We start from the raw sequence: 27,937 nt of genomic DNA on the forward strand, positions 1-27,937 counted from the left end.
CGTCCCTGGCGCTCCCCTCCCCTGCGGGTTGGTGCGTGGGTCGGGCCAGGAGGGCACTGGAGTGAGACGGAGACGTGGACAGAGAAGCCTATCGCAAGGGCCCGCAAGGGAAGGGGGCAGGCGGCAAGGCCAGAGTCCGGTCAGGACATCTGGCATGAGTGACCTTGCTGGGGAAAGGAGCCAAGAACCAGGTGCCTGGGGCCTAGGACCACCTGCCTGAGGGGGGCAGGAGCCCAAGCCCCCACACTTGTGCCATCTTCACGGCCGCAGGAGATTCCTGAGCCTAAAGGTATGGGAGTCCCCTGAGCAGCCTCCACCTGCGGCCTCCGGGAAGCCCGCCCAGGGGTCTGAACTAAGGAAGAGGTGCCTGGTGTTTCTGGAGAGATTTTGCCTCCTCTTTCAGCCCAGCCTGAAAGCCACGGCAGGGGGACCATTCAGCCTGCGTTGAAAAGTTGGGGGGCCTTTCCAGGAGGAGGGGGGCTGGAGGCACAGCAGGTCGTGGACAGAGACGAGGTGGAGGTGGGAGTGTGGTAAGGAGGAGAAGGGTCTCTTGGCCTGGCTGTGCCCCCCTGACTCCCCCAGCCAACACGTACACATACCAGGATCCCTCTGGGCAAGGAATGACCTTGGCAGTGACCACTCCTTGGGTCGACAGAGGGAGCCCTAACTCTGCAGTGCCCTGGGTTCCTGGGGGGCAGAAGACGGTGCCCACAGGGACGCACCCTGGAGCTGGGAGATTGCTTTGGAGTAGGGGGCTGGGTGTGGGCGGCGGCAGGAACGGGGCCTGACGGGATTGGAGGAGGAGCGCTCTCCTTGCTTTGACTTTCCTCTAGGTTGAGGGGAATGAGCAAAGGTTTGGGACTTGGAGGAGGTACTTGGATGCAGATAGCAGAGGTCAGGTGCGGGCAGACTGTACCCAGTGGCTCCCTCTTCCTGCCAGAAGCTGCCCCTCTGGTCCTCCAGCACAAGGCCTGCTTTTGCCCAGGTTCCTTATCCCTTCCCTGTTTTCTCTATCCCCTGTCCCCAACTCCATCCTGGGCCTTCTGGAGTGGGGCAACTTCCCCTCCAAGGCCAGCCTGCCATCTGGTCCTGAATTAGGGTTCTCCTGGGGCCACCTCTGGAAGCCAATCCTAGAGTCTTAAGGAGGGAGCAGCAGGGAAGGGGGGACTTGGTGGGGGCTCAGTGGGAGCCCCAGCTCCTGAAGCTTTCCCCACCGCCTTCAACCCCAGGCCTAAGAAGCTAAAGCTAACCCAGGCCTCCTCCCTCCATCACTGAGCAAGAGGCAGTGGGAGCCACCACTGCCTCCTCCTCCCCCCTCCCTGCTGCCGCCGCCGCTGAGGCTGAGCCGCCTGGGCTGCCGGCAGGTTGTCTTGGCAACAGGAGGCGGAGAGGAGATGCGCTGAGGGATGGAGGTGTATGTCGCCGAGGACACTGCCGTGCTCCTGCCCCACGCCCCAGGCCCCTGAAGGTACCGAGAACCCCCCTCCTCCCCGTGGTCCTTTCACCTTGCTGTGTCCCCTCCTTTCCTACATGCTTGCTTCCCTCAGGAGGAAGCGCCCCTCCTCCCCGGCCCAGCGACGCCTACCCATGCCTCGCTGTCCACCGCACGCCAGGCCCCTGTCCACAGCTTGTCCCAACCCTACCTCTGGGGACCCTTGCACCGGAAGACAAATCTCCTGGGTGGGGTCTGGGGGGTGGGGGGAGTGAGAAGCAGAGGAGGAAACGAGGTAGTGGAGGGGGGGGGACACGAGTACTAAACCACAGAGGTGTAAAATCAGCCTGTCCATCCGTGGTCCATGGAGGGCCCCAGGGACTGGGGTGGGACAAGGCATCACCTCTCTCTCTCCCTCTCTCTCTCTCTCTTGCCGGCCCTGGTTTGAGGGCAGTCAGAGTGGGGTTGAAGGGACAGAAAACAGAGAGGCTGTGCTGAGTCCGGGGCTGGCCATCAGGGATCGGGAGACAGGCCTAGTTAGCTCCGCCTCCCAGGCGCCCTGCAGGTGCACCCCCCACGGCTCTCTGGGGGGGGCCTTCCTCCGGTGTTAGATGGATGGGATGTTTCCGCCCCCACCCCCTGGTTTTCTCTCTACCTTCCCGCAGCTCCCTTCTTCCCTCCACCCCCACCAGCTAAGCTGGACTCTGCCTGCCCTTTCCCAGCTACTCAGTGACCTGCCTCCCTGCCTTTCTCCTTCCCTTCTGGAGCGCCCCCCCCACACACACACACAATTACACTCTTCTCTGTCTTCCACTAACCAGACATGACCTTCCCTTCCTGGCTTGACCTGTCACCTCTTGTCCTCTTCTCTTTGAGGAAGAGATCCTGGGGGCACACTGTCTCCTGCCCCCCTCAGGACAGCCCCCACCTGTGATTTTCCATTCAGATACCTAAGCCCTCTCCCCAGAATCGAGAGTTCCCCAACAACAGCTGATATCATCAGCTGACCAGTTGTGGGCAGCGGTTACCAGGACAACAGCAAGGCTGCCTAGGTAGGCAAGTCTGCGTAAGGGAGGTGGAGAGGAAGCTGGGGCCAGGGGTCAGCTGTCTGGCTGTGTTAAGCCACCCCTAGGTGGGGCACAAAGGAAGCCGGAGCTCTCCTCTGAGCCCGGATGGAAGCTAAGAGCTGATGACAAGGTCCTGGGGTGGGTGAGGTTTTCCCAGGAATAGGGAAGGCACATCCCTGTAAATTCTGCTCTGGAATGGGATCACCTGGCAGGAAGTTCCCTTTCTATGGAGATGTCCTGGCGAGGAATGGGGTCCTTTTCACTCACACTGCTGTGCCTTATTGCTGTCCCATAGGGGATTCAGGTTACTGAACTGGCCAGACTGAGGCTCTTGTCCTGAAGACCTGGTTTCCTGAGTCCTCCATGCATCCCTCAGCAGGAGAGGGTTAACCCGTGGGTAACCAGTTCTAGCCCCTCTGCCCCCACCCTTACCCTGGGCATCGCCTGGCCTTTAGCACGGCAGGCCTAGCTTGGCCCCCAGAGGCCTGATTCCGCCAGCAAGCGATGCAGCGACGGAGCGGGCACAGAACGGGGTAGGAGGTCCAGGTGCCGCAGATTGTCACCCTCGGTTGTCAGTAGAGACCCTCATCCCACCCCCAAACGAACTTGAACTGTAGCTGTTCAAGAGCACAATTGGTTGTATGTGTACGGAGAGTGAGTGTTGCAGGGTGGGGTAGGGTGTGCGCTAGGGCGAGCCAATTCTGCTTCGTCATGATGCCGGGCTAATGCTCCTCTTGTCTGAAATGGATTGAGCCGCTGCAGAGCCGCGGTGGGAGAGCACGCACAGACACACGCCCCGCGCCGCCTGGCCACGCTATCAGCCGGAGGTGGGGAGGGTGCAGGGAGCGTGCGTGGAGGGGGGCCGGCGGCCGCCCTGCCCGCCCACCAGACGCCGACTCCCAGGCACCCAGGGCTCCCAGCGGCTGTGGCTCTTGGAGGAACGGGTGGGGGTGAGGGGGGTGGGGGCCCAGAGGGGAGACCAGACTGTTGAGCGGAGACCAGCTCCCCTCCTTCCCAGCCCCACCCCACCCACCCACCCACCCAAGCCTGCTTCTTTCCTGTTATTTGTGCTCTGGGAAAGCACGGCTGGGTTCCTGGAAGAGTCTATTACCTAGACTCGTGAGAAAAAGCGACAAGCCCGTGGATCAGGGCCTCTCCCTGCTTGGCCTGGGGACCTCGCAGCATCTGGGCCACACTGTCTGGGAAGAGGTAGGTGCCAGGGTCTCCTGCTTTTCTTCCCCTCGGTGGGCAGATTGGGCCCAACACCTGCTGGGAGTAAGGCTGGGTGGATCCCCTAGGGAGGGGTCAGTTATGGCCCCGTGTCCCATGGGCGCATGGGCCCGGTGGCTAGACCCTGGGATTAGCCGGTCCGATCAGCTCAAAGCTCCTTCTGATTTGGGGAAGAGGGGTAGGGTGTCCTGATCCTAGGCAGTCCATGCTGCCACCCCAGTGCCTCCGTCCCTGCTACTCTGCCCTGCCAACTAGCTGTGGGGGCCAGAAATTAGTGATGGGATCACCCACTGGGGGGCCGACTGAGCAAGGGGAGCTCTTCGCGCTTTGCTGAATAGCGGGTAGACAAAGCTGTTGTCTGCCCCCCTCCCACCACCCCACAGACGCCCCTGGAAATTGGAGACTTCATCTAGAGGCCACTGCTGTGGGTTTGGAGCCTGCTCCTTAGGGGGAGCGGTCTGAGGTGTTCGCTTCTAGCCGGTGGCTGTCCAGACTGGGGTGGGGGCCAAGTGGGGAAGGAGGCGGGGTGGCAGGGCATGGCAGCAGGCCATAACCCTGCACTCTCCCGGTGCCCACTAAAGTGCTTCAAGTGGCTGGTGGGGGTGCTGAGCAGGCAGGCAGGCCTCCAGGGGTCCTGGGGCTCCCTGTTCCTACTACTCCCTCCTTGGCCTTTCCAGGGCAGATGCATCTGCTGTTTCCCTCCCCACCCCCACCCCCCACCCCCGGGAATGTGTTGCCAGGGTGTGAAGTCAGGGGAGCAGGAGTAGGCCTAGGAGAAGGAGGGCAGTCAAGCTGAGCTCTGGGAATGGGGGACACAGGGAGGCCCCAAGGGAGGGGCGGGTTAACGCAAGGGTTCTCCGTGGATTGCTGCCCATGTACACAGCCGGGGCGGGGGGGGGGGGGGGGAGTGCAGCCCATGGGGAGGGAGGTTGTCAGTGTGGGGGACGGATGCCACGGGGGAATGGGGGAGCATCAGTGGGTGGATGTGAGTGGGTGTCAGCGAGGACCATGTGCCATTATGGGGGGGCCCTCTCTGGGAGAGTGGGGGCGTGATCTTGAAGCAGAGCTGTGGAGTCTCCCCGTGTGCATCCGTGTGCAAGAGTTGTGCAACCTTGTTTCAGCATGGGGCTTTTCCACCTACGAGAGTGAAGTGCCTGGGGCCACACGTGAGTCTTTTCTCAGTGCCCTGGGCTCTCCGTGGGCAAGTGCAAACCCCTGGTCAGGCAGGCCGCCTGTGGGTGACTGCAGGTGGTGTCTGTAGGGTACCTCTTTTGGAGTTTCTGCATGTGTGAGTCTGAAGACCAGAAAGGGAATGTCCTCAGAAGCTGAACTTAAGGTGTGAGCCCTTCCCTCTCCCCCTGCACTAGGGATCCAGCTTGTGCAGCCTGCCAACAGGAGCAGCTATAAAGAGAGGCTGGGTCAAGCATGAGGGGCTGGGAGAATATACAGAGAGGGGGCCTTTTCAGAGAGAGTACACAGAGAGAAGATATGGGGCCAAGCAAGCGTGAGAGAGAGACCTAAGACAGTAAAGAATGGATACACGCGTCTTTGTATGGCCCCCATTCTGGTATCTTCAGAAGAATAAGCGAGGTCAGATCCTTGAGCAGGTGAAACCTCTGGTGGGACCCCAATTCTAGGCTCAGGGATACCTCCCCCATCCCTGATCCTTTACCAGAGTGTGGGAGGGTATCATATAGTCCTGGCATCAGAGGAGCCCCAACCCCAGCCCTAGCAGATAGAACAGGGGTTAAAAAAATTGGGTGGGGGAAAAGGAGAAAATGAAAGGAGAGGAAGCAGCTAGGCTTTGCCATCCTTAGAGGAGGTGGGGGTGAATGTCTCGGGCTCAGGCCTGGCCTGGTTAGGGGACACTTCTGGTAAGTCCTCACCCTCCCCTCCCCACATCTTATTTGGGCCATCATGGGTGCCCCACCCCATTGCACCCCACAACACACACACACACATACATACATTCACACTCACACACCATGGGTGTGTGCCAGGGCCCTTCCCTGCTGGCCTGGCTCCTGCCCTCTCTTCCCCTCCCCATCCTGGGGTGCTGTTTTGGGAACTGGTGACCCAGCTGGATCCTGCCTTTATTTCTGGCATTGAGTTGTTGCCACAGTAACTGCGGGGGTGGGGCCGGGAGGGGGAGAGGGTGAAAGAGAAACAGAGATGGAGGAAAAAAAGATGATGAAAGAAAAGAAAAAGGAAATGGAAAGCAGAGAGGAGAAGGAAAGGGGAGGGGGCAAGAGAGTCACACTGTGAAGGACACTGGAGAAAAATGCCCACTCTGACCCAGCCCACTCGGCCAGTGCACGTCATTTCATTATTCGGTGACTGCCTGCCCTAGCTGGCATCCAGCCTGGCCTGACCCTGCCCAAAGGGCACAGAGCCGGAGGCCCCTGGACTCTCAGGAGATGGTACGGATGCACAGTATAGATGAGCACAGGGGACTCCAAGGCCCGCGTTCACACTGGGGTGGGATTTGGGGGACTGCATCCAGAAGAGCATCAGTGGGCTTCGACACTAGACAGGCCCAGGTGGGAGTCCCAGCTTGCACCTGACTATTTTTGGGTGGCCCTGGGGCAAGCTCACCTCCTCATCTCTAAAAGGAGGACCACAACAGCTACCTTGCTGGTGTGTGTGAAGTTTAGAGACAACATATAAAAAGCCTACAGTACAGTGACTGACACAGATCAAGTGCGGTTGCCGTAGGCTGGACAGTGGACGGAAGGGCCTGGGGTTGTGAGTCTGTCCGCTGCGCCTTGGTTTCCTGAAGTCCTAGCGAGCCGCGGTCTGCATCAGCCCCGACCCGCACAGCAGCCCGCGGGGATGGGCGGGCGCAAACTTGGAAGGGCTCTGTGGGCGGGTCTTATCTCTTCCATCCCGGGGGCTGAGAGGCTCCAGTTGCCGTGGAGATGAGAGGGTGGGTGGTGTGAGGTGGGGCTGGGCTGGTGGCTGAGATAAGGCGAGGGGAACGTGGCTGGGGGAGGGTGGGGCTGAGATGGAAGGATGAGAACCTGACGGCGGGACCGGAGCCCAGGCCCCTGAGATGTTCCTTCCGCCATCTGGACTCGCCTTCCTCCGTGCTTCTTTCCCTTTCCTTCCATTCCTTCCCGCCTTCCTGCCTGCAGCCTGCCCTTTGGTCTCCACGTGCACGGTGGCTGCTGGGAGTTAGAGAGTCCACGTGCACAAGCAAGGGGTGTGCACGGGTGGAGTGGGGTCAGCGGAGGAGGAGGCGGAGTGAGCACATGTTGACGTGAGGAAATTAGCTTGGGGTGGGGGGGTGCATGCGGGTGGGTAGGCAGTTGTCTACAAGGTGGGATTTGAGAGAAGTCCAGAAGGTTCTCTCTGTCTGTCTCTCTCACACACACACACACAAACACATACACAAACACACACACTCCACTTCCTGCAAATATTTTTCCTGCTGGCCTAAAAATTTCACCTGTAAAAACTCCATTCCTTAAAGCTAACCCCAAATTAAAATGCAAATGCCCCCCAGAGGGGCAACACATTATCCTAATTTCAGTCATTAGCACTTCTCTGGAAATAATTTATCAGCGAACTCTCTAACTCCCTGGGTTGGGGGGATTGCAAACAGGACCCCTGAGGACATGGTGCTGGGCAAGGGAGAAGAGCCCTGGAGGGTGATGGGCAAGCACAGGGTTGGGCAGGGGTGTGGACAGCGGTGGGTCAGAGGTGTGGAGGGAGGGCGCAGGGCTGGAGGCCAGGGGTTCACAGGTTTGCCCAAGGTGACACCATGGTTAGGGACATGGCTTTGGAAGTCAGACGAACCCAGGCTGGAATGCCACATAGTCATGAGTCCTTGACAAATTATTTAACCTGTTGAGAGTCTCAATGTCCTCATCTACAAAATGAGATAACAGCCAGTTCTCGGGGTTGGAATGTTAAGGATTAAATGGAAACAAAATATAACTTGCCTAGCCCAGGGCCAGCATGAGGAAGAAATTTCAAAAGCAGTCACTCTCGGTGTTATCAGGAGCAGCATTCTGTTGGATCATGTTTCTGTGGCACAGCGTTTATGAATGTGTGTCTCAATGAAAGACCATGTGTGCCTGAGACATGGCTCACGAAGCCCCTCCCCACCCTGGACCTCTGACCCTTTCCCTGGCTGGGCAGTTACCTTACTGGTAGACAGTCATTGCCCCACTCTATACCCCTTCACCCCCCCCACCCCCAAATTGCTAGAAGGACCCAGGGCACCCCCAGGCACAGCCCAAGGCTCTAGACCACTGTAAAGCACTCTATGCTCCCTGGCCCCTCTCCGCACTGCTGCCTCCCCACCCCCAGCAATCTTCCAAACCTTTGCAAATCTCAGTCTCGACCCACCTGTTAAGATCCACTCAGGACACCAGCTCCCCAATTGGCCCTCTCAACGCCCCTGCACATTTCCCAACTACTTTCCCTTTCCTCTCCCTTCAGGGAAGCATGTGTGTTCTTTCCAAAGCTAATCTTCCAATTCTTGCTGAGACCTTACTCTATCAAGTCCCCCCTCTCTCCTGCAGCCTCAACTCTTCCCTCTCCTGTTCACTCTCTATCTGCAAATACGTTCAAGTCTCTCTTTGCTTAAAAGTCTTCCTTCAGGGCAGGCCATGGTGGCTTAGCAGGCAGAGTTCTCACCTGCATGCCAGAGACCCAGGTACGATTCCTGGTGCCTGCCTATATAAAGAAAAACAACACAAAACAACAACAAAAAAACTCTTCCCTCAGTCTTGCTTCCTCCAAAGTTACTCTCCGCACCCCCCCCCAGCCCCCCCGCCCCTTTCCAGCACACATTTTGAAAGTGCCCTCCCCTCTGCTCTGGGTCCTGGCCCTGCCAACGCTCTTTGTAATCCCCAACAATGACCCATCACTATTTCTCTGAAAATGCTCTCAGAGGCCACCGTGTCCTCGGATATGCAAACTGGAGGGGCACCACTTCTTTTGGCACTTCTCACATTCTTTCTTAGTCCTTCCTTCCCTTCCTCATTCCCACCCTCTCTCCCAATATGTATAGAACACTTACTGTGTATTAGTCACTTTGCTGAAAATGCAAAGAATCACTAGAGACACTCCCTTTGCTCCCACCCCAAAGACCATCTAGTTTTCTTCCTTTTGGATGGTATTCTCTCTAGCTGTTTCTTTCTTCCAGTCCCCTGCGTGTTCCTCAAGATTCTGTTTTTGGCCATTTTCTTCCCTTGACCATCTAGTGTTCTAGGAGAATGGCTCCCAAACCTCTACTTCCAGGTCCTCCTGGACACTCCCACCTGCTCACCTACCGGGCCCACCTCAACCTTGACCTGTCAAAACCCAAATTCATTGTTTACCCTCCTCTTCCCAATCTCTTGGGCTTGCAGCCTGACCTTCCTCTGGTGGTTCTCCAGATAAGTCCTTTGCTCGCTCTGCCTCTAAGGTTTCTCCTGTTTGCCCCCTTCCCATCCTCGCCACCACCATCCAAGTCTAGACCTTCACCGTGCCCTGCCGGAACTGTTGCCGCAGCTTCCTGGCGGCTCTCCCTGTGGACTGCCTCTTCCTGTCCAATTTATTCCCAAGGCTGAAGCCAGATTAATTTTCCTGAAGCATTACTTGCATTGTGTCATTTCTTGGCTTAAAAAAAATTAAGTTTTTAAATCTTCCATGCGCCCATGTTGTCCACAGAACACAATCTAAGTCCCCTAGTCTAGGTTAATTGACTCCACAATCTGTCCCCAACTTCCCACCCCAACATATCTCAATCTCATGAACTCTGTGATTCAGCCCCATTTGCTGTTCCCTTGACACCCCGGTGCTTCCCCGGGTCCCCTCCTTCACTCATGGTGCTTTCTTTCAAGAACCCCTTTTTCCAAAATTCTCATGACCTCAAATTGGGCATCCTTCAAGACCCACCTCAAATACTTCCTCTCCTCCAGGAAACCTTTTTTGTTTTCCCCTCCTAAGAGGAGCAGTCCCTCTCCCCTGTCACCTCTCCTAACCCCTTGTAGTGTCCTTCCGGCACATGTAATGTTCTGCTTGGCATTGGATTTAACTATATGTGTGCCTGTTTCTGGACAGAGAGCTCAGCTTCTTTGACTCATCTTTCTGTTCTCCATACGGCTTATCACAGAGCATTGCTCTGCATTCCTTGCAGAATAGATGCTCAGAAAGTATTTGTTGAATTGATGGATAAAACAATGCATGACTGGATGGATGCATGGATGGATGGATGGATGGATAAGCATTTGCTTTTAGGGCCAAGCTAAGTATATAGCACCTTTGACATCGGCTATTAACAAAGTGAGGATCAGAGAGGAGTGAGAGGGAGTTAACAGCTCTGAATACGTGCCGGAATTTATTCTGGTCCTCGGACACCTACTTAGAAGCATTACAAAGTGAGCATTAAGAGGACAGGAGAAGGAGGAAGCTCTGCAATGGGTTTTCCCATGGTCACCAAGTATCTAGTGTGACTATGATGGTCAGAGTATTGTCTTGGAGATGCCAAGATTATATAATTCCAGAAAGCCTTGAGAAATCTGGCAGATTCTAGCCTGTCTACCATGCACTCAGCCCAGTACTGGGTAGGCACTGTGGATCAGGACAGAACTGAAGACATAATCATAGTCAGCTCCACGAATCTGGACATGTTATTTCATTTCTCTGAGCCTCAGTTTCCTCATTTGTAAAATGGGTCTACCTTATAGGGTTGTTGTGGGGCTAAAATAAAATAATCCTTGTGAAGTGCTCATTGAAGTACCTAGCATTCAAAAAATGACTTTTACTGCTGTTGTTTTTCTTCAGATAGTAGCAGTCAGACTAGTTAGGGGAAAAACATGTTCCCATGTCAGGCAGTATATAATCAAGTGCTGAGTTATGTGGTTCTCCTTTATGACCCACTGGAATTCAAAGAAGGGCTTATCAGGGAAGTCTAAAATAGTAGGAGGCCTCCCAGAAGAGGGGGTTTTAAGATGGACCTTGAAGGAGGATGGGCTGTGAGAGGCAGAGAGGTGGACAGAGCACAGGGGAACAGCAGGTGCCAAAGCGAGGAAGTGGGAGTGAGGATGGCTTGTGCAGGGAGTGGGCAGCTATAGTGGGCAGTGGTGAAGTGACAGTGAGCAGAGAATGGCCTGATACACAGTAAGGGGTGATAAGATTGGGAACACCAGTGGCCTTGGTCTTTCATGATCCCCTGTAGCAAGCAAGGAATGGCTACAGAAAAGCCATCTTAGTTTTAGCCCTTCAGGAGCTAGAAATAATAGCTAACACATTACAAAGAACTTACAATGTTTTAAGCATTTTACATATTATAACTTTTATAATATTCAGAGCAACCCTATGACACAGGTATTATTGTTATCCCCCATTTTACAGATGAGAAACATGAGGCACAGAGAAGGTAAGTAACTTGCTCAAGGTCACACAGCTTATGAGTAGTAGAATCAGTCTCATGACCAAGCACACTGGTCCCAACCCCATGCACTTAACCACTACCTGTGCCTTCCGTAGCCATCACCTCTATGACTTTCCTTTATGACTTATTGCCAGCAGATGGAAAGCAGCCCCACTGCCACCACCATTGAATGATTATTTATATGTCCACTGTGTGTGTGAGAGGAGTGTGGGAGGTGGAGGAGAGGGATGGTGGGGGTATCGCTAAGGGAAGTACAGAGGAAGATGTGGCCTGTGTCCCTGGAGAACTCACAACCTAATAAGCAGACAGGACCCAACTCTCTAGGAACAGGAAGAGAGCAAGGTGCCACTGACTTCCTGCTGAAGCAGGTGGCCCTTCAGACAGGGCAGTCCCAGCATGGGCATTCAGAGGAGACTTTATGGGGAGCTGCGGAGTGGCCTCAGCCTCAAAGGATGTTTGATCAAAGGCCTGCAAGTGAGACTGCTGCTCTACAGGGAATAGGGAAGGGACCTGTAGCCTCCATCCCTCCTCTCCCTTCTCAACCAATGTGGGTGGAACCCGAGACAGAGAAGGTGGCCAGCACCTCCTGGCCAATGACCTGGCCGCTTCCCACCAGGCTGCTCCCTGCAGCTGCACCACCCCCCCCCCCACCCCCCGCCTTCTCCCCCTGTGTCCAGCACGTAGTGATAACTCTGTGTTAAAGCTTCCTGGTATCAGGGAGTGGTGGGAATGGACAGTGGATTGAGGAGGGGAAGGGGGCAGCACAGAGCCAGGGAGAGGCCGAAGGGACCGCAGCCTCCAGGGCAGGGCAGGTGTGACAGAGCAGGGGATGGCGAGGCTGCCGGGGAAGCCGGCTGTCCCTGCCGTCATTTCCTTTTAAGCCAGAGAACAATGGCTCAAAAACAAGTGCAGCCCCTCCACTTTCCCGCTTCCCTATCCACACACAAACACACTCACACACTCACACACTTTCTCCCGGGCTGAGCGAATGGAAAGCCTGAGCCAAAGGAGGTCCTATTTCCCTTCCGCCCTGCCCTCGGAGAGTGAGGGGGTTGCCCCAGCCCCTGCTCTCTGAGGTCCTAGCAGCCCTCTCTGGCACTTTCCCCCTCCCTTTCTCCTTCCAGACTCTCCACTCGGCCAGCAGCCTGGAGAGGGACCGAGGGATGAGGACGCTACAGCGCGGTGGTAACGCCCTTTCTGCTTTCGCCACCCCGAGCGCGCAGCGCCCAGCCGCGGGACAGAGCCTGAGAACCTGTCCTCTCCCCTTCCGCACAGGATTCTGCAAGTGATCGGACCGGCGAGCTCCCTGCTGCATGGAACGGCTGCAGAAGGTGTGCGGGGGCTGCACCCGCTCGTGGGGCAGGTGGGACGTCTGGGGCTGGGGGAGAGGGGCCGGCTTCCCGCCGATGGTGCCCCCTGGTGGTTGTGCGCAGCGCAGCAACCCAGATCCCCGAGGCCGAGGGAACACCTGCCCTGCCCCGGGCCCAGCTTCCCTCCCTCCTGCCGGTGTCCTCAGCCCTCTGAAGAGCCCCCGCCCTCACACACACGTACATACCCACTCGCCCGCCTTCTCACTCTCCCCAGCAACCACTCACCTCCCCTGGGAGCGTGAGCTCCTCCCGAGGCTCCAGTGTTCCTGGCTCCCCCTCCAGCATCGTGGTGAGTGACGCTCTCTGCCGCCAGCACCCTCAGTCTGGGAGGAAGGGGGCGGGTGGGGTCCCCGTGCTCCGGGCAGCTTCACTCAGAGCCTCCGGGCTGATGGACCTGGCAGTGCTGGAAAGCAGAGAGAACCCCCAAATCCAGAGAAGGCGCCCCACGTTCCCTTTCTACTAGTACGGCCTTGATTCACTGTACCCAGGTGCCAGGCCAAGGACTGTCATTTTTTAAGGTGACTATCTAAACCCTTAACATTGAAATAATAGAATCATTAACTTACAAGAGCTGTCTTAAAATGGCTGTCCATTTGCTTCTTCATGAATTATAAGTCTACTCATAGGGCCAGGTTTCTCTGTGAGCCTCTTGGCACTTTAGCTCCATTAGTGCCATTTCCCTTCAGGCCAAGATGGACAATCAAGTGCTGGGCTACAAGGACCTGGCTGCCATCCCCAAAGACAAGGCCATCCTGGACATTGAGCGGCCTGACCTCATGATCTATGAGCCCCACTTTACCTACTCCCTCCTGGAACACGTGGAACTGCCCAGGAGCCGAGAGGTGAGGAGAAGGTGGAAGGTCCTCCTGGCCAGGACCCCCCAGGCCATGCTGAGTGGTAGACAGAATCCCTCTTTCTTGGAGGCCAGACACAGCAAAGCAAGTAAGGGCGCTGAGCACAGGAGCCACCCAGATGGCCATCACCCACCAAGCGTTTGTGGAGAGTAGAGCAGAGGGGCTCAGGGCTGGAACGTAATTAGGAGAGAAGGGAAGGGCGTGTTCGAATGGCAGACAGAGCGGGGTCATTAGGGAGCAGGGTGGGAGTGAGCAGAAAGAGAACATTTGTGGAAAGAGCCCTGTGTGAGCCTGTGGTCTGCCTGTCCACCTCATGAGGTCCTGAGTGTGCTTGAGCGTGTGCACGTGCAAGTACTTCACAAACAGTGTTCAAGAAAAGGATCAGGGTCATGGCCCGACTGCGGGAAGAGTGCATCTGGCCAAGGGGCTCAGACGTCATCCTTGGATGTTTGGTGGTCTTGTCCCTTCCATTACCTGTGAGCCCCGGAGGACATGGCCTCCGGTCCTGCACTCCAGGATCTGTGTGCTTCTTCATGCTTCATGTAGGAAGACGTAGACTTTGTCCAGGGGAACACTAAGGAGAAGGAGGGAAGCCCAGCACTGAGCCAAGATCTGAGAGAGGAGATGGCCCAGAAAAACGAGCCAGGAAAGGGTGTGGCCATTGGAAGCTGGGTGGGGGATAAAATAGCCACTCTGGGGCTCTAGGGATGAGGGTTTAACCCTACTCTTGTGCCTCCTCTCCATTCACAGCGCTCACTGTCACCCAAATCCACATCCCCCCCACCGTCCCCAGAGGTGAGTCTGCCCCATGACTAAACCTTGCCCAGCCCTGCTCTGATGGGGCCCCAGGCCCCCTCCCCCCAACACGGCCAGACAAACTCACACAGCAGAGTCTAGGGGGTGGTAGAATTGGCAAACTAAGGACTTCTCTGGGTCGAAATGTGGGTCAGACCTCATCCTGTCCATGGCTAGCTCTGTGTCCATCTGTCTGTCTGACTCAGGAATTTATTTAACCCCTTCTCCCTGGGCACCATCAGGAGGGCGAGTCTTTAGATACCCCTCCCCTGCCCTAATGCTGCCCTAGGGTTGGGGGATGTGGGCTGCTAGGGTGGGAGGGCAGAGATTGGTGGAGCGAGGCGAGGCAGTCTGTATGTGGATTGGTAAGGAGGCAGGGGGAGCCTGGGAGCTGCAATGAGCTAGGCCTTTGCTCTGCAGGTGTGGGCAGATAGCCGCTCCCCTGGAATCATCTCTCAGGCCTCAACCCCGAGAACCACTGGGACCCCCCGGACGAGCCTGCCCCATTTCCACCATCCTGGTAGGTTTCCCTGTCAGCACGCGTGTATCTTTTCCTTAGGACCATTTTTCCTTTAGGAACCCGAAGCCCCGTACTCCCAGCCCCTGACTCTCTGGGGTATGCACTCACCATAGAACTGGCTAGACACCACCATGAGCTTCCCAGGCAGATCTCCCAGAGACGGGGGACCCTGTTGCTTCTTCGCTGTCACCCAACCAGTAAAGCGCAGAAAGTCCCAACCGAGGGACAGGTCTGGGAACTCTAATTCAGTCTCGGCTCTTGGCAAGGGCCAGTGGATTTCCTTCCTTCTCCCATTTGTCTCCAATCTGTTCACGGACCCAGCCCCCCACCCATACCCCTCCTGTCATCATATCCTCCTCACCTCCTCTTGCTCCCACAGAGACCACACGCCCAGATTCCAACATTTACAAGAAACCACCCATCTATAAGCAGAAAGGTGAGGGTTTCCCTGACCCACCTGAGCCCACGTCCCACCACATGCTGGGAGGCCTGTGGCCATGGGAGCTGAGGGGGTGGGGGTGATGGGAGAGTAACTGTTAATCACGATATGCAATATTTACTCTGCACTCTTTGTTGTACTTTGCTTTTATGTCAATGATCTGCCCGATGTGAAAGCAGGAAGAGTGAGGGAGTTGGGGATGGAGGGTGGTCAGGAGAGTTGGCCTCAGGTGGGGGAGCCTGTGCGCTTACTCTGCCGTCCACCGTTTGCAGAGTCCGTGGGAGGCAGCCCTCAGAGCAAGCACCTCATTGAGGACCTCATCATCGAGTCCTCCAAGTTCCCAGCGGCCCAGCCCCCGGACCCCAACCAACCAGCCAAGATCGAAACTGACTACTGGCCATGCCCCCCATCGCTGGCCGTCGTGGGTAGGAGAAAGTATGGGGAGGTGGGGCAAAGGGGCGGTTCTAGGACATCTCCTAGAGGGACCTCAGGGACCTTCCTCCCGGTCCCTGCTGAAGCTTCCATAAACCCACCCTCACCTTGTGGTCTCCTTTTATGCCTTTTTATAGCCTTCACAAAACCCTCCAGGCTCATTGCTCACCTGGCTTACAGAGATCTTTCCCTCCCTGCATTCTCATAGCCCTTCGTATAAGGAGCCTGTTCTAGTTTGCTAGCTGCCGGAATGCAACACACCAGAGACGAATTGGCTTTTAATAAAAGGGGATTTATTTCATTAGTTCTTCAGAGGAAAGGCAGCTAACTTTCAACTGAGGTTCTTTCTTATGTGGGAAGGCACAGGGTGATCTCTGCTGGCCTTCTCTCAAGGCCTCTGAGTTCCAACAACTTTCCCTGGGGTGATTCCTTTCTGCATCTCCAAAGGCCTGGGCTGAGCTGCGAGTGCTGAGATGAGATATGCTGAGCTGCTTGGGCTGTGCTACGTTGAGTCTCTCATTTAAGCACCAGCCAATTAAATCAAACATCATCCACTGCAGCAGGCATACCTCCTAGCTGACTGCAGATGTAATGAGCAATAGATTACCATTGGCTTATGTCCACAGCAACAGAACTAGGTGCCTTCACCTGGCCAAGTTGACAACTGAATCGAACTACCACAATCTAACTACCACTTGTGAGGCAGTTATTCACTTTCTATTCATTTATTTGACCACTCAACAAACTTCTGCATAGTAGGTCTTGTGACAGGAGTACTGGGAGAGAGAAAGATAAATGAGACAAATGAATTTAAATCATATGTGTGTGTTACCTAACGCAGCTTCACTGCAAGCCTAGGAAATATTACTTTTCTTTATTTTTATCATTTATAGTGTCCTCTTTAAGGTCTAGTCCAGTGCTGTGCACAAAGCCGGCACTTGACAAATATTTGTTGAGCGACTAATTGATGGACGGATATGCCTGCTTTTGCCTGTGTTTCCTAGAGACAGAATGGAGGAAGCGGAAGGCATCTCGGAAAGGGGCCGAGGAAGAGGAGGAAGAGGAAGATGATGACTCCGGAGAGGAGATGAAGGCTCTCAGGGAGCGTCAGAAAGAGGAACTCAGTAAGGTAGCATCTCACTACCCCTCACCCACCCTGGGTCCTCTTGGGGACAAAAGTTCTGGTTCCATAGCTGATCTAGATGGATCCATATCAGAAATGCATCATTGTTAGAACATGTGCAAAATCTCCCTTCTTCCCCAAGATTTCAGGCTGCTGCTTGAAACAGTTTGATATCAAGGTCGAAAGCACAGAAGAGGATGGTCCTGTGTGGCCCAGGCTTCAGAAGGGTGGGCAGTTCTTGGGAAGAAGATGGAGGGACTGGGTTACTGTTTTCGAGGGGAGGAGAGAGTGTTGAGAGTCATTGAAAGGCTGTTTATAGTGATACCGGCTTATGCTCTAGGCATGTGGCCTGGGATGTGGAGGCCACTGGGTCGAGTTGCTCTGACTCTTTGCTCTTAGGGGTCCCCAAGCCCAGTGTGGCAGTGCCTCAGACAAGAATGAGGGGCTCTGGGGCATGAACCAGTTCTCTGAGAAAATCTGTCCCTAGCAGGTTGGGTGCAGACTGCAGAAGGCCTAACTCTGAACCTTTGAGAGCTGAGACGAGTCTTAGATCCCTCCTTCTGCCTCCCTCCGTAGGTTACTTCCAACTTGGGAAAGATGATCTTGAAAGAAGAGATGGAGAAGTCATTGCCTATCCGGAGGAAAACCCGTTCCCTGCCCGACCGGACCCCCTTCCACACCCGTGAGTGCAGTGGAGGGCTTGGCATCACCTGGCCAGACCCCGAGGCCAGAACCTATTCACTGGAGGCGTGCATCCATCATATGCCCAGCATGGTGTATTGTGGGCATAGGGAATGTTTGAGATGTGGTCCCTCACTCGAGGCATGCCCACTCTTGTTAGGGAAAGGACATCAATCACGTAACAGCATTAAATGGTAAAAGAGAGTATCTGCTAAATCAGAATTGGCAAAGTTAGATTAATTTAACAAACATTTATTGTCTACTATGCATGTGCTAGGCACTCTGCGAGACACTGAGGCTGTAGAGAGTAAAAACTACATAGTCCTTGTCCTCAAGTGGCTTATAGCCAATGGGGAAAACATGGTATTGGGGTTTCAGTACAACGTAACAAGTGTTGTGGTAGAGGTGCACAGTGGGTTGTTTTGAGACTACAGTAACAGGGCCTGGGATCAGGGTCAAGGGAGGCTAAACAGTCTTGAAAAATGAGACAAACTGAGCCAGGTAAAGGAGTGGGGAAAAGGCCACCCAAACACTGGGACCCAAGTGTGAGCAAAGGCAGAGAACACGGAACATCCCAGCCAGCCTAGAGAGCCTCCAGGAGGCTGGAATTAAGAGCATGGTGTACCATGGAGTGTGCAACATGTGGCCAGAGATGGAGTGTGGGGGCAGGGCTTGTGCCATGCCCCTCATCATTCAGGGTTCTAGCCCGGGCTTCACTAGAGCATGGTGGCTCCAAGAGGGAGTGATCCCGGGATTCAAAAGTGCAAGCTACTGGCTTTTTAAAGGCCAACCTCAGAAGCCACACAGCATCCCTGCTACTGCATTCTGTTGATTAAAGCGAATCATCAGGCCAGCCCCGATGCAGGGGAGGGAAATAAACTCCACTTCTGATGAGAGGAACGGCACAGTTTTTATTGCAAAAGGCACGCAGGACGGGAGATAATGTTGTAGGCCATCTTTGGAAACAATCTCCCACACCTCACAATGGTCTAGATAAGGGCTAAAAATACCCACAGATCCAGAGAAGAGGGAATGGGTTTGAGAAATGTATGGGTGATAGAATCCAGTGAACTTAGTGGCTGATTGGATGTGGGAGACGAGGGAGAGAAGTTGGGGTTTTGTCTTGGGTGACCGGGTGTTGACAAATCTGGAATTTTTGTAAAGTAAAGAAAGAGGGAGGTTTGGGGGTAGGGAGGAGATGAAGAGAGTAGTTTCAGATGTGTTGGGTTGGAAGCGCACCACATGTGGGTGGGAGCTGAATTTGTCTGGGTCAGAAGCTTGAGGGGAGAGTCAGGGCTCAAATAGGGTCTACAGCTTAAATGTAGTAGTAAAACCATGAGAAAAATGAGATGGTACAGAAAGAGAAGATAAAGGAAGGGAATGGGGATGAAAGGCTCTGAAGGCTGTCCCTTGGTGAACACTTACTGTAAGGATCCAGCTGGAGGGGTGGTTGGGAGAAGCTGGGGGGAAGGTGGAGCCTTCAGGTGTGGGAGGCTGGCCTTCTGAGAGGAGGGGATCCCTGTAGGATCTGGGAGCAGGCCATAGAAGAATTCAAGGTTGTCTGCTGAGATTCATGAGGAAAGCTTGGTGAGGTTTGTAAAGCTCTGGAGTAGCTACTGAAAGGAAAGTGCAGTGACTATGGCACAGGGCAAAAGGGCCCCACCTTCCGATTGTGGTGATGCTGACCTACATGGTGGGTTTTATCTCAGCATCCCAGGCAGGAAGGGAGATACTGGATTGATCCAGAGTTGGGGTTTTGTAAGGAAGAGCTTACAAAACCCCAGGCAGAGCTGCTGAGCTGCTAGTGAAGGTGGTTAATATAACCAGCCACATTAGAGGGAAGCGCCTGAAACTGTAGAGCTGTGTTCCAGTAGCCATGTTTCTTTTCTTTTTAACTTTTTTTATTAATTAAAAAAAATATATTACAAGAAAGAAACACAAACATTCCTAACATATGCTCATTCCGTTCTACATATATAATCAGTAATTCACAATATCATCACATAGTTGCATATTCATCATCATGATCATTTCTTAGAACATTTGCATCAATTCAGAAAAAGAAATAAAAAGACAACAGAAAAATAAAACGAAAACAGAAAAAAAGATTATACATACCATACCCCTTACCCCTCCCTTTCATTGATCACTAGCATTTCAAACTAAATTTGTTTTAACATTTGTTCCCCCTATTATTTATTTTTATTCCATATGTTCTACTCATATGTTGACAAGGTAGATAAAAGGAGCATCAGATACAAGGTTTTCACAATCACACAGTCACATTGTGAAAGCTTTCTCATTATACAATCATCATCAAGAAACATGGCTATGGAACACAGCTGTACGTTTTCAGGCAGTTCCCTCCAGCCTCTTCATTACATCTTGGATAACAAGGTGATACCTACTTAATGCGTAAGAATAACCTCCAGAATAACCTCTCAACTCTGTTTGGAATCTCTCAGCCATTGACACTTTGTCTCATTTCACTCTTCCCCCTTTTGGTCAAGAAGATTTTCTCAATCCCTTGATGCTGGGTCTCAGCTCATTCTAGCGTTTTTCTCAATTCCTTGATGCTGAGTCTCAGCTTATTCTAGGATTTCTGTCCCACGTTGCCAGGAAGGTCCACACCCCTGGGAGTCATGTCCTACATAGATAGGGGGAGGGTGGTGAGTTTGCTTGTTGTGTTGGCTGGAGAGAAAGGCCACATCTGAGAAACAAAAGAGGCTCTCTTGGGGGTGACTCTTAGGCCTAATTTTAAGTAGGCTTGACCTATCCTTTGTGGGGTTAAGTTTCATATGAACAAACCCCAAGACTGGGGGCTCAGCCTATAGCTTTGGTTGTCCACACTGCTTGTGAGAATATCAAGAATTCAACTTGGGGAAGTTGAATTTGCCCCCATTCTTGCCATTCCCCAAAGGGGACTTTGCAAATACTTTTCCACTCACTGATCAAATCAATCTGGGATTCATCGGGGCATCACTCTGGACAAACCAACAAAATCTCATGTCGTACCCAAGGTTCCATGTACGTATGTTGTTCAGCCAACTATCTACATAAGTTGTATTAGGAGATACACTAGCCAAAATATAAATTTTGTACGAAATAAACATTTTTTGCTTTAGTCTCACACATAAGTTGAAATTTTAAAATATTAATTACCATCTATTTTCAGCAGCCTGCAGTAATGACATTCCTTTGTCCTTCCTCATGCAAAAACATTTCTTAAATTTGTACATTTAGTCACTATCATTATACACTCTAGGCATTCCTAGATTATACCATCTCAATCTTTATTGTCTGTCTTTCTTTGTGATTTCATTTATGCCCCTAGCCCTCCTCCCTCTATCATTCTCATATTCAGCTTCATTCAGTGTTTTAACATAATTGTATTACAGTCAGGTAGTATTGTGCTGTCCATTTCTGAGTTTTTATATTCAGTCCTGTTGCACAATCTGCATCCCTTCAGCTCCAATTACCCAATATCTTACCTTATTTCTATCTCCTGATGGTCTCAGTTACCAACGAAATATTCCAAGTTTATTCACTAATGTCAGTTCATATCAGTGAGACCATACAGTATTTGTCCTTTTGTTTCTGGCCAGTCTCACTCAGCATAATGTCCTCAAGGTCCATCCATGTAGTTACATACTTCATAACTTTATTCTGTCTTACAGCTGCATAATATTCCATCTTATGTATATGCCACAGTTTGTTTAGCCACCCATCTATTGATGGACATTTTGGCTGTTTCCATCTCTTGGTAATTGTAAATAATACTCCTATAAACATGGGTGTGCAAATGTCCATTTCTGTCCTTGCCCTCATGTCCTTAGAGTAGAGACAGCATATAGATGGGTCCTGTTTTTTAATCCATTCTGCCAGTCTATGTCCTTTGATTGGGGAGTTTAATCCATTAACATTTAGTGTTATTACTGCACGGGTAGTACTTTCTTCTACCATTTTGCCTTTTGGATTTTATATGTCATATCTAATTTTCCTTCTTTTTACCTTTACTCATAGTCTTTCTTTCTACACTCTTCTCCACACCTCTCTCTTCTGTCTTTTTGTATCTGTCTCTAGTGCTCCCTTTAGTATTTCTTGCAGAGCTGGTCTCTTGGTCACAAATTCTCTCAGTGATTTTTTTGTCTGAAAATGTTTTAATTTCTCCCTCATATTTGAAGGACAAATTTGCTGGATATAGAATTCTTGGCCATTTTTCTCTTTTAATAATTTAAATATATCATCCCACTGACTTCTCTCCTCCATGGTTTCTGCTGAGAAATCTACGTGTAGTCTTATTGGGCTTCCCTTGTATGGGATGGATTGCTTTTTTCTTGCTGCTTTCAAGATTCTCTCTTTCTCTTTGACCTCTGACATTCTGATTAGTAAATGTCTTGGAGTACGTCTATTTGGATCTATTCTCTTTGGGGTACACTGTATTTCTTGGATCTGTAATTTTAAGTCTTTCCTAAGAGTTGGGAAATTTTCAGTGATAATTTCCTCTATTAGTTTTTCTCCTCCTTTTCCCTTCTCTTCTCCTTCTGGGATACCCACAACACGTATATTCGTGTGCTTCATATTATCATTCAATTCCCTGAGTCCCTGCTCATATTTTTCCATTTTTCCCCTATATTTTCTTTTTCTTGTCAGATTTCAGATGTTCCATCCTCCAGTTCACTAATCCTATGTTCTGCCTCTCGAAATCTACCATTGTAGGTTTCCACTTTTTTTTCTTCTCTTCTACCGTGTCTTTCATTCCCATAAGTTCTGTGATTTTTCAGAATTTCGATTTCTTCTTTTTGTTCATTCCTTGCTTTCTTTATATCCTCCCTCAATTCATTGATTTGATTTTTGATGAGGTTTTCCATGTCTGTTCGAACATTCTGAATTAATTGTTTCAACTTCTGTATCTCATTTGAATTGTTGGTTTGTTCCTTTGTCATACCTTCAATTTTCCTAGTACGATTATTTTCTGCTGGCATCTAGGCATTTCATTACCTTAATTAGTTTATTCTGGAGATTGCTTTCAATTCTTTTACCTAGGATTTTCTTGCTGGATAAATTTGTTGTCTATCTGTCCTTTGACATTCAGTTCAGCTTTATCTGGACCTCTAGCTTAGGTTTTGTTTAACAGAGGAGAATTTTTCAGCTCTTGTTTTCTTGTTTCTTGCTCTGCCTGTATGGTGCCTTTCCCCCCCTACCCTTTGGAGGGTCTACTTAGATATTATAGACCCCAGCCGGATTTTCCCAGACAAAACTGGCCTCCTATCAGGAGGAAAGAGTCACCTACGTCATTTTCCCTGAGGGTGAGACCCAGGAGGTTGAAAGACTTTCCTATGAAGTCTCTGGACTCTGTTTTTCTTATCCTGCCCAGTATGTGACGCTTGTCTGCCTGCAGGTCCCACCAGCATAAGATGATGTGGTGCCTTTAACTTTGGCAGACTCTCCCTGCTGGGGGCGTGGTGGAGACAGAGGAGAGGTTGTAGGCTGGTTTTAATGGCTTCAAATTACCAAGCCCTGGTGTCTGAATTCCTTGAGGGAGGGATTCAAACTGAACTGGGCTTCACCCCTTCCCTGGGAAAGGCACAGGCTCCAGACAAGCCCTCAAACGAGCTTGTTTCTGCCTATGCCTGGGGCTAGTTGCAGCCTGAGGAGCCCTGCCACTGTGTCCAAAGGCAGTCAAGCCTTTGTAAATACACAGCCACAAAAAACTCTGTTTCCTTTTTTTTTTTTTTTTTCCATCAGCCCTGCCCACTTGGCGCCGGGGCAAAAGTGAGTGACCTCCACTTTGATCAGGTTCACCTGAGCTGGGGGCCTATTTTTAGTAGTCAGAATTTGTTAATTAATTCCACAATTGGTGTTTGGCTGGGCTCAGCCCCTGCTGCTGGTAAAGTCTCTTTCCTTTCCCCTCGGGGAAGCAGCCTGTGGGGGAGGGGCACTGGCCGCCACAGCTTCGGGAACTCACTGTTCTGGGGGTGCTCGTAGCTGGTCCAGCTGGTCCAGACTGGGGTACGCTGTGTGTCCGGTCACTGACCTGGCCCCAGGAACTGTTCTGTACTGTTTCTGGTTATTTAGTAGTTGTTCTGGAGGACGAACTAAACTGCACACGTTGCTAAGCCGCCATCTTGGCCCGGAAGTAGCCATGTTTCTTGAAGATGATTGTATAACAATGTAGCTTTCACAATGTGACTATGTGATTGTGAAAACCTTGTGTCTGATGCTCTTTTTATCTATAGTATGGAAAGATGTGTAAAAATATGGATATACAAATAATAGGGGGAAAAATACATAACCAGTCACAGGGTGGGAACTGAGTAGGTCTGGAAGGAAGATTGGTGGGGAAATGGTGGGATCAAGAAATTGGAGCTCCCCATGAGCCTGAGGAGCAGGTGTGGTGGGTGTGAGGCAAGGGAAAGCTGCAGAGAAGGAGGTGCACGCACATAGTCGGATATCGGGCTTAAAATTTCAGGGGTGAAGCATTTGGGGATGACAAGTCCCAGAGTGTGGCTATTTAAAAGGATTGCCTGGTATGGAGCAGAGGTGAAGCCCACAAGATTTGGGAATTTAAGGAACTATGAATTAAAATTAATTATATATTAACTGAATTAATCATGGCTAAGCCACCCATATGGTCACCAAAAGCTCCCAAATATTTCAGTATGGGTGGCAATAGTTCCACCTTTTTTTAGCTGCAGAATCAGTAGTTAAGGCCTGGAGAATAAGGTGAATATAGAGATGCCCTGAAAGCTGGATTCGGTTTCAGTGTTCCACTAGAATCTGCTCCTTAATTTCCTTTTGGCCTTGTAAAATTGAAGAGCCAGATGCCCACCTAACATCATTTCTGGCTTCTCTGAACTTGCGCATGATCCATGATCATGGAGTTTGTGTGGTTACTATTCTATCTCATCACCCTCAGCCAACACGGAATTATGAACCAAACAGCACTGCTGTCATTCTATTACATAATTACAATAGAATAGTCCCTTTCAAACATACGGATGCATTCTAGAAGCACTGTGGAGTGAACATCTTCTTATATGCTTTGTAGGTTTAAATTCTATAAAACAATAAGTGTATTTATTATCACAAGAGTGAAACACTTCAGTGATGAATGGTGATTGATTCTGAATGCTGACAATTTTCTATACAAAAACAATAAGTATTAAGAAAAAAATAAATGAGGTCCTTCAAAGACATTTTGTTCTCACCAATCAAACTTCCAAAGAACATTTTGTAAAAATGTTTTACTACTGTTCCTTATAGTTTTGAACCTATGGAGGCTACACAGTTAAATAAAAACTAATTTGTTTAAATGATTGCTATAGAATGCCAGCCATTTCCTTCATTGGAGATAAAGGATTTTTGAGAGCTGCCCAAGCTAAAAATCTTAGATACAATTATTTTTCTAGGAAAACATGTCACTGGAAACAAATTTATTTGAATTATAGTCTGCAGGGTTTAAAAGTTTAGTGAGATTACTAAATGCACAAGCTGAAAGTGATGTCTAATAATGAAATAATAGTATATCAATTACAGACGTAATCCAGCAGCTGACAATACTGAGAAAATTGTTTTGTTATAATAATGCCAAATATTTAAAATTTATGTATTGACATTGTTAATAAAATTGGAGTAACTAAATTATTTTTATTAAATCTTAGGTTTATTTTTGTATCCCAGATGTTCACTCTATGATGGTGATATTTGACTTCAGCGTCAGCTTTCACTGAATATCGAGTTTAACACGCAGGCATTTGGCCCAAATGTTCATTTGGTGCCCTTCTAGTTAAAGAGGAGAGGGAAGACATTGCAGGCAGTGAGGACCACAGCACTCTATCACTTGTGGAAGGTGATGGTTTGGAGCTGGAAGCCAGCAGGGGCCCAGCCTGTTCCCCCCAGCTCCACTCTGGCAGAGGAAGTCCCAGGAGGGAGCCCTTGCAGGAATGACTACCAGGGCCAAAGGGACTGAATGCAGGGCTCTTGCTGTCTTCCAGCCTTGCACCCAGGAACTTCGAAGTCTTCTTCTCTCCCCGCCTATGGCAGAACCACTCTGAGTCGGGTAAGGTCCCTGGACCAGAGATTGCAGACCATGCGGGAGGAGTGTGCATGGGGGTACCTGTGAGTGACTGAGCAACCTGGGCATCCTGGGGGAGTGGGGAGACCCTCAGAGCAAAGAGGAAAGATGAGGAATACATCCCTTCATGTCCTCCCTAGCTACAGTCCACAGACTTCAGCCCATCAGGAAGTGAGGCTGGAAGCCCAGGTGAGAAGCAGGCTGAGCCGAGGCTGGGGGAGCTGGGAAAGAGGCTCGTGCATGCTCCTGGGGCAGCTGTGGCCGGGCTATGGGTAGGGTTATGTGGCTGGAGGTCTGGGAGGTTGAGCCGGTGGAAGGTTTGGAGGCCTGCTGGCCTGGGTGCTACCTCTCAACAATGACTCTTCTCCTCTGCAGGCCTCCAGGTGAGTGTCTTCTGGAGGGGAATATGTGGAGCACCAGCAGCCAGGGACACACAGCTGGCAGTATCAGGGGAGGGGGATGTGGGGCCACAGAGCTGCCTGGTGAAGATGTGAGAAGCCCAGGGTAAGGCTGGGAAGGTCTCCCTGCCCCGCTCTGGCTCACTGCGGCTTTGGTCTCCCCAGAACGGAGAGGGCCAGAGGGGGAGGATGGACCGGGGGAACTCCCTGCCCTGTGTGCTGGAGCAGAAGGTGAGGGGCAGGGGGCAGAGCCAGTGGGAGGTGGGCAGGGAAGAACCTGGGGGAAGAATAACAGATATGACCATCTACAGTGGTGGTGGTGGTGGGGAGGGGAGAAGCCAAGGAACTTGAATGCGCTGAGGGCACCTGCTGGAGTGGATGATGGGAGGGACCCCAGGTGAGCTGGGGAAGGTGGATGGCAAAACGGCATGAGCCCCACATGGTCCCTGCAAGTTGCTAAGAGGGCCTAGGGGGTTGAGGGGTAGCAATGACAAGGGAGCTCCAGGGGCCTAAGATTGCCCTCTCTCCCCTAAACCCCCAGATCTTTCCCTATGAAATGCTAGTGGTGACCAATAAGGGGAGAACCAAGCTGCCTCCAGGTGTGGACCGGATGCGGCTTGAGGTATGCAGGGGAAGGCACTGGACGGGCACTGGGAGGCGACGGAAGGAGCATGCTCCCCAGCGTGGCGGGGAAAGACCTGGGGCCTCTTGGTTTGAGTCTCCCCTTAGCCACTCAGCATACGTGTCAGTACCTCTTTCCCTAAGGTGACCTCTTTGTGTCCCTGTTCTAGAGACATCTGTCAGCCGAGGACTTCTCGAGGGTCTTTTCCATGTCTCCCGAAGAGTTTAGTAAGCTGGCTCTGTGGAAGCGGAATGAACTCAAGAAAAAGGCCTCGCTCTTCTGATCGCTCCCCCCTCTGTGGCTGACCCCTCACCCTGCTGCTTCTGGTCTCTGGAGCTGGGGTCGCGAGATGCTCCAAATCCTTTCCCTCATGGGCTGGGAGTGGCCATCTCTTGGAGTAGGGAGGTGGGGTTGGCGTGAGTCCCCAGGTAGAGGGGAGGCTATGTCCTCTGCCATCCTGGGGCTGTGGGGTGGACAGCCTTTCCCATAGCGAGCCAGGGGGACCGCCATCTCTCATCCCTGGTTCTTGCTGTAAAGGGCAAACCCAGGCTGTACTCCAGCACACAAAGAGTTAATATCTGCACCTTCTTCCCGCCCCCACCCCCACATAAAGTCCCCAGAAGAGGATGAGGAGAAATGAAAGTGGGGACTCAGTAGTCAGGCCTGTCAGCTGTCTTGAACCATGAGTGAGTAGAACGCTTTGTCCTGGTGGGAGGAGGCTGGGGTGGGAAGCGGCCAGGCAGGGAGAACTCCGAAACCCTGTGTATGCCCAAGCACTCCTCCACACTTCACTTTTGACAGCTTCCCTGTGCGCAGGGCTTCTGCTTTTCTGGCTGGAGCAGGAGCAGGCTAGAGTTCTGACCTCCAGCAGAGAGGTCACCCTTCCCTCTAGCTTGCCCTGTTCTCTACTTGCAACCCTCAAGCTTTGAAGCCCTTTGCTCCAGCCCCATGGCTTCCCCAGAAGCCTTGGCTTACAGTGGAGATGTCGCCTGTATCAAATCCCCAGCCCACCACCAGCATCCAGGCAAAGTCAGCTAGAATTCCATCTTCTAGCACCAACCCAGGCACTGGATAGAACCCTAGAGGCCAGGCTACAGGGACATTTCTGAGTGTCCTGGCTGCCAGGCCCCACCTACACCCTTGCATCCCATACCACACTCTCTAAAGAATGTAATTTATTGGGGCACACCCTTCCCCCTGCCAACTGCTTTCCTCACCTAACTCTCTGCCCTACCCTTTCACACTCCCAGCTTTTCTTCTCTACGAATACATATGTGTATATAATTATATATATATATATATTTTGCCCAGGTCTGGGTTTTGTTCCTGCCCAGACCCTGGCATCCCTTTCCACTCTGTGTGTGTGATAATGCTGGGGGAGGGGGACTCTGCTTGGAATTAAAGGTTGTGTTGGGTCCCCAAATCTATTTGTTCTTTATAAAGCACCAGCCCTGGGGTAATGTGGCCAGGTCATACCAGGCTGAGGGGAGTCAAAGGAGTCAGGGTCAAG

The 27,937-nt window shown here is 51.8% G+C and overlaps 1 protein-coding gene across 6 annotated transcripts; it reads left to right on the top strand.

The window, feature by feature from the left end:
• The first annotated feature begins 43 nt into the window (after positions 1-43).
• DMTN (dematin actin binding protein) lies at positions 44-27,865 on the top strand. 6 transcript variants are annotated; one of them, XM_077152709.1, is made up of 17 exons: positions 3,356-3,708; positions 12,241-12,301; positions 12,392-12,447; positions 12,701-12,775; positions 13,173-13,328; positions 14,091-14,135; positions 14,556-14,655; positions 15,035-15,091; positions 15,367-15,519; positions 16,531-16,655; positions 17,226-17,331; positions 25,328-25,392; positions 25,548-25,596; positions 25,783-25,790; positions 25,971-26,036; positions 26,347-26,427; positions 26,597-27,865. In XM_077152709.1, the coding sequence occupies exons 3-17, from the start codon at positions 12,430-12,432 to the stop codon at positions 26,708-26,710; spliced, it is 1,218 nt and encodes a 405-aa protein (XP_077008824.1). In that variant the 5' UTR covers positions 3,356-3,708; positions 12,241-12,301; positions 12,392-12,429; the 3' UTR covers positions 26,711-27,865. The 6 variants fall into 6 exon arrangements, with proteins under 6 accessions (XP_077008821.1, XP_077008819.1, XP_077008823.1 ...); XM_077152706.1 differs by lacking the exons at positions 3,356-3,708; positions 26,347-26,427; positions 26,597-27,865 and adding exons at positions 44-289; positions 404-1,468 and having other exon boundaries at positions 25,783-25,994; XM_077152707.1 differs by lacking the exons at positions 26,347-26,427; positions 26,597-27,865 and adding an exon at positions 11,077-11,101 and having other exon boundaries at positions 3,354-3,708; positions 25,783-25,994.
• Positions 27,866-27,937: the final 72 nt, after the last annotated feature.

The sequence above is a fragment of the Tamandua tetradactyla genome, chromosome 3 (assembly GCF_023851605.1).
Source record: "Tamandua tetradactyla isolate mTamTet1 chromosome 3, mTamTet1.pri, whole genome shotgun sequence".
Classification (NCBI taxonomy): domain Eukaryota; kingdom Metazoa; phylum Chordata; class Mammalia; order Pilosa; family Myrmecophagidae; genus Tamandua; species Tamandua tetradactyla.

Excerpts from the sequence above, each read along its gene's own strand:
- DMTN (XM_077152709.1), top strand. Across the intron at positions 14,136-14,555 it reads CCCCCCCACCGTCCCCAGAG|GTGTGGGCAGATAGCCGCTC; the intron begins GTGAGTCTGCCC and ends TTTGCTCTGCAG. Across the intron at positions 25,393-25,547 it reads GCAGAACCACTCTGAGTCGG|CTACAGTCCACAGACTTCAG; the intron begins GTAAGGTCCCTG and ends TGTCCTCCCTAG.